This window comes from Chanodichthys erythropterus, chromosome 10, assembly GCF_024489055.1.
Source record: "Chanodichthys erythropterus isolate Z2021 chromosome 10, ASM2448905v1, whole genome shotgun sequence".
NCBI classification, from domain to species: Eukaryota; Metazoa; Chordata; class Actinopteri; order Cypriniformes; family Xenocyprididae; genus Chanodichthys; species Chanodichthys erythropterus.
In genome coordinates this window covers 29,390,965-29,402,109 of record NC_090230.1, presented here as the reverse complement: position 1 = coordinate 29,402,109, position 11,145 = coordinate 29,390,965, and the positions used below count along the sequence as shown (strand labels likewise).

The 11,145-nt window shown below is 38.7% G+C and overlaps 2 protein-coding genes across 3 annotated transcripts; one reads left to right on the top strand and one right to left on the bottom strand.

Annotated features, from left to right (window-relative positions):
- The first annotated feature begins 1,092 nt into the window (after positions 1-1,092).
- Positions 1,093-4,362, top strand: ripply3 (ripply transcriptional repressor 3). 2 transcript variants are annotated; one of them, XR_010896284.1, is made up of 5 exons: positions 1,093-2,647; positions 2,728-2,785; positions 3,201-3,262; positions 3,356-3,757; positions 4,322-4,362. XR_010896284.1 is itself a non-coding variant. In XM_067398917.1 (4 exons), exons 1-4 carry the CDS (start codon positions 2,607-2,609, stop codon positions 3,507-3,509), a joined length of 315 nt encoding a protein of 104 aa, XP_067255018.1. In that variant the 5' UTR covers positions 1,093-2,606; the 3' UTR covers positions 3,510-3,806. The 2 variants fall into 2 exon arrangements, 1 of the variants encoding a protein (XP_067255018.1); XM_067398917.1 differs by lacking the exon at positions 4,322-4,362 and having other exon boundaries at positions 3,356-3,806.
- On the bottom strand, positions 3,995-6,633 carry pigp (phosphatidylinositol glycan anchor biosynthesis, class P). The gene is made up of 4 exons (XM_067398918.1): positions 6,371-6,633; positions 6,145-6,217; positions 5,226-5,344; positions 3,995-4,918 (listed from the first exon to the last, which is right to left on the bottom strand). Exons 1-4 carry the CDS (start codon positions 6,453-6,455, stop codon positions 4,800-4,802), a joined length of 396 nt encoding a protein of 131 aa, XP_067255019.1. The 5' UTR covers positions 6,456-6,633; the 3' UTR covers positions 3,995-4,799.
- Positions 6,634-11,145: the final 4,512 nt, after the last annotated feature.

Here is an 11,145-nt window from a genome sequence, read left to right as displayed (position 1 = left end):
TTTGAGCTTCAGCAAGAACCAATGAGGTTCATTCTCGTGTTACGCATCACGTTTGAGCTTCAGCAAGAACCAATGAGGTTCATTCTGGTGTTACGCATCACGTTTGAGCTTCAGCAAGAACCAATGAGGTTCATTCTGGTGTTACGCATCACGTTTGAGCTTCAGCAAGAACCAATGAGGTTCATTCTTGTGTTACGCATCACGTTTGAGCTTCAGCAAGAACCAATGAGGTTCATTCTTGTGTTACGCATCACGTTTGAGCTTCAGCAAGAACCAATGAGGTTCATTCTGGTGTTACGCATCACGTTTGAGCTTCAGCAAGAACCAATGAGGTTCATTCTGGTGTTACGCATCACGTTTGAGCTTCATCAAGAACCAATGAGGTTCATTCTGGTGTTACGCATCACGTTTCAGCTTCAGCAAGAACCAATGAGGTTCATTCTGGTGTTACGCATCACGTTTGAGCTTCAGCAAGAACCAATGAGGTTCATTCTCGTGTTACGCAGCACGTTTGAGCTTCAGCAAGAACCAATGAGGTTCATTCTCGTGTTACGCATCACGTTTGAGCTTCAGCAAGAACCAATGAGGTTCATTCTCGTGTTACGCAGCACGTTTGAGCTTCAGCAAGAACCAATGAGGTTCATTCTCGTGTTACGCATCACGTTTGAGCTTCAGCAAGAACCAATGAGGTTCATTCTCGTGTTACGCATCACGTTTGAGCTTCAGCAAGAACCAATGAGGTTCATTCTCGTGTTACGCATCACGTTTGAGCTTCAGCAAGAACCAATGAGGTTCATTCTGGTGTTACGCATCACGTTTGAGCTTCAGCAAGAACCAATGAGGTTCATTCTCGTGTTACGCATCACGTTTCAGCTTCAGCAAGAACCAATGAGGTTCATTCTGGTGTTACGCATCACGTTTGAGCTTCAGCAAGAACCAATGAGGTTCATTCTCGTGTTACGCATCACGTTTGAGCTTCAGCAAGAACCAATGAGGTTCATTCTCGTGTTACGCATCACGTTTGAGCTTCAGCAAGAACCAATGAGGTTCATTCTCGTGTTACGCATCACGTTTGAGCTTCAGCAAGAACCAATGAGGTTCATTCTCGTGTTACGCATCACGTTTGAGCTTCAGCAAGAACCAATGAGGTTCATTCTCGTGTTACGCATCACGTTTGAGCTTCTGGAAGTGGTCTGTTCTTGTGCATCATTCAGGTTCACTTGAGCTTCTGTTTATGATCGCTGATCAATGTTTACATGTGAGTAAAAGCCTAAATGAATTCTGTTGATCATAAAAAGCAATCGAGTCTCTTCAGAGAATTAGGAATAAACCACTTGATTCATATGGATTACTTTCCTGATCTCTTTATGAACTTTTTGAATCATCAAAGTTTCAATTGTGTAGCTGTCTATGGAGGGACAGAAAGCTCTCCGATTTCATCAAAAATATCTTAATTTGTGTTCTGAAGATGAAGGAAGGTCTTACGGGTGTGGAACGACATGAGAGAGAGTAATTAATGATAGAAATTTAACTTTTGAATGAACTAACTCTTCCTTCATCGTCTCTCTCGTCCTCTAGCGGCCACCGTTCGTGTGATTTACAACATATAGTATAACAGTATTGAACAAATATAGACTACAACAAATAGAAATAGAAAATATACAGTATAATATAAATAATAATACAGGTAAAAAAAGGGAAAAAATAATAGTAAAAGAAATAGTATAAAATAAAAAACAATAAAAAAATATATAAACGGAAAAAAGAAAAAAGGAAAAAAGGTATGAGATCATCATATAAATAGCATAAAAGCTTCACATATCTGTAATAACAAAAAAATTAGTTTTCTGTTTATGTATATGGTATTCCCCATAATCAATCAAAGATTAACAATAAAGGCCACATTTGGTGGTCATCTTTGTCTATTAAATTAAAAAAATATATATTTTTCAGAAAAGTAACCTTTCATGCCTAAGCATTTACAAATGAAACATTCCAAATCTATCCAAAACATTTTGCCATTAATGCAGTTAAAAAACATTTCATTCTTTCTCAGTCCCACAGAAATCACATGTAACATCTACATCAGAATCCTAAGAAAAAGAGATTTAACACACCAGATGGAGTATTTTAAAATGAACTTCTCACCTTATTTGTTATGCAATATTTATTATTATATAATATTATTATTTTTAAGGCAGCAACCACTGATATTTGCAGTCAATTCACTCAAATTTAGAATGATTTACTTGATTTATAATCGACATGTGTTTAAGATGAAGTGTCCTTCAAACCTCAAACGTGTCTGAAGTAAATCGTGCTGCAGTGAGTATCAGCTGTGCCTCATCATTTCTGAAAGAAAACACTGTAAGAACAGCGCCATACAATCTGCCAAAGACAAAATAAACGAGTGTTCCTGACTCGAGCTTCAAACCAGTGTTTCTGTGATTTTAAGATATATTACAACACAAGAACTGCTGCTGTAAGTGTTTATTTTTATTGATTGATGTCGGATTGGCGGGTGCACGCAGGACACGCCCACCTCACCGCGCGTGTTGGAGCGCGCCTTCATCAGTGCGCGGGAGCGCGCGCGCAGTTAGTGTGGAATGATGCTGCCGGCGAGTGTGCACGCGGTCCAGAGGGTCGGGTAAGAGTTTAAGATTAATTCCTGTTTTCATATTTTAAAGAGTTCAGTGTGAATATCTCTCCTGTCTTGTGTTTTGATAGTTGTCCTGCAATATGGAGACCGTGGGATCTTTCAACAAGAGAGACACAATTAAATAAAGTAACATTTTTATTTCACTTCTCAGCTAACAAAAGTTTGTTCTAAGAAAGTTTTACAAACATTCCCAATTTCCCTTTATGAAAACGTTACTTGTGATTGTTGACAATATTTTGATTGTTCTCTGCATGTTTTAAAAACGTTTTTTCTTGGTTATGCGAACGTTAAGAAAAATTGTATCATTTTGTAAACATTATGGGAACATTTTAAAAAAAAATAGTAATTAAATGTTAGCAATAGTAAATGTTATTCAAGCGTTCAGGTTTCAGAAAATAACGATAAATAACGATTTGAGAACATCATTAAAGATCAGATAACTCTGAAAGAACGTTCTATTAACGTTACTGGAAGAACATTGCCAGAACGTTCCCTGTTTCTTTTCTGTTTTATAAGTTCTAGTGTCTGTTCTTGTGTTCAGATGGTTTCTGGAGGCTCCCGGCGGATCCAGGCGTCTGAGGATGTTTTCCATCATCCTGTGAGGTCTGGAAGCTTCATTCATAAGTCACACTTTCATGTTCATTAGATCTCAGAAGCTCTTGTTTGTTGTTTCTGACGGATCACATCCATCCGCAGGCTGTTTCTGCCCAGATCCAGGATGCAGGAATATCTGTCTCATCTGGGCAGGACGGTTTTGGCCAGTTTCCCCGTTCAGGCCACGCTGCACTTTTACAACGATGAAGAGTCCAGCTCTGAGGAAGACGAGGATGGTGAAACACACAGCCACTAAAGACAGATCTGCATCACATGAACTCACTCGTGAGCTGTGCGTGAACACCGTTTAGGAAACAAGCCGTGGGAATGAGGATCGGAAACACTGCGCTATGTTACAGGAAGCGGCGCTGATCCACGGAGATTCTCACCTGAGCCGAGCAGGTACACGGCGCGACAGGTCGGGTCACGCCATCAAAGAGAAAACACACCTTTGATCTGAGGAACATCCGTTCACATCATCCCACATCTGGGAACGTCTTTAAGGTGTCTTTACATATTATCCCCGATAGTGTTTCATTTGTGTGTTATCATTATTTCCATGACATCATTATTGTAACTAATCATTCTTTGAATGTTTATTACGGTGAAGCTGCTTTAAAACAATCTGTGTTGTATAACTTCAGAGAAATAAAGCCTGTTATTGCTGGAACTCTAAACACAAATAAAGACATAAATTGCTCAATATGTATTTGAATCCTCCATAATTTATTAATAATTATAACAGTGTATAAACTTTAAAAACGGGCTTTTGCTTATTTAGACTATCGATGGCTGAGCGGCAGTGTGTGCTCGAATAATGCAAAGAAACATTAATAATAATGAGAATCTAAAGAAAGTCATTGTTTTTTATGGAAGCTTGTTTCCAACTCAAAATAAAGGAATTCTGACTTTTTCTTGCAATTTTTCCAAAACAAACTCGGAACTGCGAGAAGTCATAACGGTGATAAAAACGTTTTTATTTTTATTCCGTGGCGGAAACAAGTTTCCATAATATTCTAATAAAATAAACATGAGAAAAGGAAAAAACAATAGTCTGTTTTTCTGCAGGTCACGGGGTCGAGGGTCACAGGTTAACTGGTGACTGGCCACCTGACACCGGCGTGTTTACTCATGAGGGTCATCAGGTGCGGACGAGCAGGAACACGTACCTGCTGCAGACGGATGGGCAGATAGTGAGATGACCGTTTCACTTCTAGTCTGAGGTCACAGAGGTCACGGTCCGACCAAACAGCCACACAACATGACGAGCACAGCAGCAGCAAAAAAAACAGGAACAGGAACTTAGTTTTTGAGGAAGATGTGAAAATGCAGTGATGTTTTAAGAACTGGGTTTTTTACAGTTTTGTTTAACTGCTTAACGTCCATGAGTCCGTCAGGGGTCAGCGGGGTCGCGGCGGCCCGCTCAGGTTCATCAGAAAGTCAAATCTCAGGCCTGTCACATGCGGCTGATGGATCTGATCCTCTAAACCCTGAGCAAACGCCACACGTCTGCACTGATGACAGAGGCCGACGCCGGCACACATATTCACGGCTCGGGGGGATCCAGGTAAAACAAGCGGTTTATTTCACTGACGGGAACGTCTCTGAGTCGGGGAATCACTCCTTCCTGATCCTCAGCCGTGCACTGACTCCTGGCATAGCGATCTAAACAAACAACCAGAAATCACTTCATTTATCCACGCAAGAGGTTTAACCTGTTCACTGTGTTTGAGAATAGATGTAATTCAGGGAACACAGAGCTGAGACACTCGGCAGTGAAAGCAATAGTTATAGACGTTACTGTAAAGCAAACCCACGGAACAAACATTTTTATTCTATACAACATATATTCTGAAGTTGATATCACAAAACTGAGCTGCTAGAAGGTTTTAAAGTACCGTTTCCATGGTAACACAATGTCCAATCTCAAAACGGTTCACAGGACAAATTTTTCTAAGTTTAAGCTTTTCACCTGTGATGTTGTCCACTGATCCGAGCGGAGCCGTGTTCATCATATTCACCCCAAACAGCAGCACAAAACAGGTGGTTAAAGTGACCAGCAGGTAGATGGGAGCCGCCAGAGCCCAGTATCTGAAAACAGACGAGTGCAGGACGTTAAAGGATTAGTTCACTTTCAAATAAACTTTTCCTGATAATTTACTCTCCTCCATGTCATCCAAGATGTTCATGTCGGTCTTTCTTCAGTCGAAAAGAAATTAAAGGGTTAGTTCACCCAGAAATTAAAATAATGTCATTAATTACTCTCCCTCATGTCGTTCCACACCCGTAAGACCTTCATTCATCTTCAGAATACAAATTAAGATATTTTTCATGAAATCCGATGGCTCAGTGAGCCCTGAGCAATGACATTTCCTCTCTCAAGATCCATTAATGTACCAAAAACATATTTAATCAGTTCATGTGAGTACAGTGGTTCAATATTAATATTATAAAGCCATGAGAATATTTTTGGTGCGCCAAAAACACAAAATAACGACTTATATAGTGATGGCCGATTTCAAAACACTGCTTCATGAAGATTCGGAGCGTTATGAATCTTTTGAGTCGAATCATGATTCGGATCGCGTGTCAAACTGCTGAAATCACGTGACTTTGGCGCTCTGAACCGCTGATTCGACACGCTGATTCATAACGCTCCGAAGCTTCCTGAAGCAGTGTTTTGAAATCAGGTCTTACGAGTGTGGAACGACATGAGGGAGAGTAATTAATGACAGAATTTTAATTTTTGGCTGAACTAACCCTTTAATTTCTTTTCGACTGAAGAAAGACAGACATGAACATCTTGGATGACATGGAGGAGAGTAAATTATCAGGAAAAGTTGATTTGAAAGTGAACTAATCCTTTAAGATCTAAACAGAGTTTCACTCACTTCTGAGGCCAGTAAGTCAATCCAGCGGAATGAAGCCAGTCGTCAGGAACAAAAGCCCACAGCACATACAGCACTGAAGGAGCACATTCAGCAGAGGCTTTTATTCAGACAATTACAAATGAGCAACAAACAGTTGAGTCAAAGTAAAGAACAAAAGTCAGTCAAGTTGTCTGTAATGACAAACAATCATATAAAATCAGATGTTTATAAACAGATTTTGACGCACAGAACCCGAACTGAGACCCCAGGAACAGCACGAAGCCGTAGATCGCTCTCTCCGGGAGAGGAGACGGAGAGTTTTCCACCATCATCCACACATTCACAGACACGTGCTTCCGATCCTCGACAACATTAAACACTTCGAAGAATCTGACAGTTTGAAAGAATCCGATGATTATAAATAACACAACAATGTCCTTCTCTGATGCGGCGTGTGTCGTCGCGTCTCTGCGCAGGAGCGCCGCGCTCTGCTGCCCCCGAGCGGCCTGGAGTCTCACTACACGCGGTTATCTCGTGTTTGTATGGAGAGCCTCTCACCAAAACCAGTTCAAACACAATAAACAGCTTTAATACTGTCAAAATAAAATAGCTTTCTTTACAACTGTACATACGCACGTTTCTGATCCTCGCAGCTCTTCACATTCTCTCACTGCATGTGATGAAATCTATGTGTGGCATTCATCCTAAAGCGAGACACCCCAGGTGAATAGAGTAAAAAAAAATTAACTAATATATATCACCATATTTCCCCAGCTGATTGATTACATGAAAAATTATAATATTCAAATGAGGCGTTATCTAATTAAATATGCACTAATTTGCATATATTTCTAGAACAAAAATCTGAATATTGTATGTTCAACTCAGGTTCAAAATTCTCGTTTAATTTTTTGAACATATTAAATTAAAAGGTTTTTACAGAGGGAATTTTGGATATCTCCTTTTATCACTCCATAAATCAGAAAATACTATCAACAGCCAGAAGAAAAAAAAAATTCACCATTTTGTTAGGAATAAAATATTGCATAAAATATTGCATCAGGCTAATTATATACCAACAAAGCCCTCTGTAAAAACCTTCAGAATATAGATATAGAATAAAACTGTAAAGTTTAATGTCAAGTCAAGTCAAGTCAAATTTATTTATATAGCGCTTTTACAATTGGTAATTGTTTCAAAGCAGCTTTACATATTAGAAGCACAGAAAAAAAATGGGAAGTGGTTAAAACTGTACAAACAAGCGTGGTAATATGTAACATATACAAGATGGTGCTACATTAAGCCAATGTCGGCTGACTTCCAGGGGTGGAAAAAACCCCCCAGGAGAAAAACCCAGCATGCTAGCACTGGGAAAAAAGTCCTAGGAGGGAAAAAACCCCTTGGAAGATATATATATGTAAATGTATATGGAGATCAAAATCTGAATTGTACATTTTTATTATAGAGATTAAAAATAGATTATATATAAATATATGTAAGCGGATACGGGGATCCTGGGCTACGTTGTAGGCAGGTCCAGACGCAGGTTCTCCATCTGACCTGGATACGGCCTGGATCCAGCACCCGGCAAACCTCAGGATAAGCAGAGAGACAGATATTAGCGTAGATGCCATTCTTATTCTGATGTACAGGTATATCTAGTGTTATAGGAAATGTTCTCGGTTCCGGCCGACCTAATTATTGCAGCGTAACAATCCTTTAACGGATTTGAAAAATGTTAATGTATTGATAATGTGTTATGTGTATGCAAGAGCAAAGAGATGTGTTTTTAGTCTAGATTTAAACTGACAGAGTGTGTCTGCTTCCCGAACAATGCTAGGAAGATTGTTCCAGAGTTTAGGTGCTAAATAGGAAAAGGATCTGCCGCCTTCAGTTGATTTTGATATTCTGGGTATTATCAACTGGCCTAAATTCTGAGATCGCAATAAACGTGAAGGACTATAATGCATTAAGAGCTCACTTAGGTACTGGGGAGCTAAACCATTTAGAGCTTTATAAGTAAGTAGCAAGATTTTAAAATCTATACGATGTTTAATAGGGAGCCAATGTAATGTTGACAGAACTGGGCTAATATGGTCATACTTTCTGGTTCTAGTAAGAACTCTAGCTGCTGCATTTTGGACCAACTGTAGTCTGTTTAAAAGCCGAGCAGAACAACCACCCAGTAGAGCGTTACAATAATCTAGTCTTGAGGTCATGAATGCATGAACCAACTGTTCCGCATTTGTCATTGAGAGCATATGTCGTAATTTAGATATATTTTTTAGATGGAAGAAGGCGGTTTTACAGATACTAGAAACATGACTTTCAAATGAAAGATTGGTATCAAAGAGCACACCCAGGTTCCTAACTGAGGACGAAGGTTTAATGGAGCACCCGTCAAGTGTTAGAGAGTATTCAAGGTTTTTTCGTGAGGTAGTTTTTGGTCCAAAGATTAGGAAATCAGTTTTTTCTGAATTTAATAATAAGAAATTTCTTGTCATCCAGTTTTTAATGTCAGCTATGCATTCTGTTAGTTTTGTGAATTTGTAGGTTTCGTCAGGGCGCGAGGAAATATAGAGCTGAGTATCGTCAGCGTAGCAGTGAAAACTAACACCATGCTTCCTAATTATCTCTCCTAAGGGCAGCATGTACAGAGTGAAAAGCAACGGTCCTAATACTGAGCCTTGTGGTACCCCATATTTAACCTGTGATCGATACGACATCTCTTCATTAACTACCACAGACTGATAACGGTCAGATAAGTATGATTTGAACCATGCCAAAGCAATTCCACTAATGCCAATATAGTTTTCAAGTCTTTTTAAAAGAATGTTATGATCGATAGTGTCAAAAGCAGCACTGAGATCTAATAACACTAATAGAGAAATACAGCCACGATCGGATGATAGGAGTAGATCGTTTGTAACTCTAACGAGAGCAGTCTCAGTACTATGGTTTGGTCTAAATCCTGACTGGAAATCCTCACAGATTCCATTTCTTTCTAAAAAGGAACACAGTTGTGTTGAAACTGCCTTTTCTAGTATCTTTGACAGAAAAGGTAGATTCGAGATTGGCCTGTAATTTACTAAATCTCTCGGATCTAGTTGAGGTTTTTTAATAAGAGGTTTGATAATAGCCTGCTTAAAGGTTTTTGGCACGTGTTCTAGTGTTAAAGATGAATTAATTATATCAAGAAGTTGACCTACGACCTCTGGAAGCATTTCTTTCAGTAGTTTAGTCGGCATTGGGTCTAACATACATGTCGTTGATTTTGATGATTTGATAAGTTTAGATAATTCTTCCTCTCCTATAGCGGCGAATGATTCTAGTTTTACCTCAGGGACACTACAGTGCACTGTCTGAAGCGAAACTGTAGACGGTTGCATGTTTATAATTTTCTCTCTAATATTATCAATCTTGCAAGTAAAGAAGTTCATAAAGTCATTACTGCTGTGCTCTATGGAAACGTCAGCAGTTGAATCTCTGTTTCTAGTTAATTTAGCCACTGTGTCAAATAAATACCTAGGATTATGTTTGTTTTCTATTAAGAGATTTGAAAAATAAGTAGATCTAGCATTTCTTATGGCTGTTCTGTACTCAATCATTTTTTCTTTCCACGAAAGGCGAAAAACTTCTAGTTTTGTTTTCTTCCAACTACGTTCAGCTTTTCTAACAGCTCGTTTTAGAGCCCGAGTGTGCTCATCATACCACGGCGTTGGATTAGTTTTAATATTCTTTAGACGTAAAGGAGCGACCGCATCTAATGTGCTGGAAAAGAGAGAGCCAATAGTTTCTGTTGCAGCATCGAGTTCTTCTAAGTTGTCAGGTATACTAAGGCGATGAAACTGCTCGGGGAGATTATTTATAAAGCAATCTTTAGTGGCAGACGTGATTGTTCTACAATATTTATGGCTGGGTGGTGGTTTTGCAGCCTTGGCTAATTGTATTATACACGAGACTAGATAATGATCTGATATATCATCACTCTGCTCTAGAATTTCAACAGCATCAATATCAATTCCATGCGACAGTATTAGATCTAGGGTATGATTGCGACAATGAGTGGGTCCTGACACGTGTTGTTTAACTCCAATAGAGTTTAAAATATCTGCAAATGCCAATCCAAATGCGTCTTTATTATTATCTACATGGATATTAAAATCACCAACAACAAGGACTTTATCCGCAGCCAGTACTAACTCTGATAGAAACTCAGCAAATTCTTTGATAAAGTCAGTATGGTGCCCTGGTGGTCTGTATACAGTAGCCAGCACAAATGTCAACTTACATAATGTTACATAAAGCACCATCACTTCAAAGGAATTATATTTGAAATTCTTTTGAATGATTCTGAATATATTACTATAAATTACAGCAACACCTCCCCCTTTGCCTTTCTGTCGAGGATTGTGTCGATAATCATAACCTTGAGGACTAGATTCATTTAAAGTAATGTAATCGTCTGGTTTTAGCCAGGTTTCTGTCAAACACAGCAAGTCTAGTTTATTGTCTGTGATAATTTCATTTACAATAAGTGCTTTTGAAGAAATAGATCTAATATTCAGTAACCCAAGCTTTATCATTTGTTTATCTGATTTATCTGTGATTTTCATTTTTTGAACATCAATTAAATTTTTACCCTTAAAAGGTTTCGGAAGTTTTTTGTATTTACTAGTTCGAGGTACAGACACAGTCTATATGTAATAATATCTAGGTGAAAGTGTTTCTATGTGCTATGAATTATCTGAGTTCTGTGACGTGAGGCGGCTAGCAGACGGTCGGTTTAGCCAGTTTGTCTGCGTCCTGATCTGGTAATCCTGATAATGTATGTAAGTTCTGCTGAAGTGGAGATTTCTGGAGAAAATAGATATTTACTGTAATTGAAATCTAAAGACGCAAATAGATGAAGTGCTATAAAACATACATTTAAAAGTGTATTTTAGATTTATTTTTCCCACCAGTCTGAAAAACCAAAAAACGCAAAATCTCAAAATTGACAGGTGCCTGAAAAAACAGTGT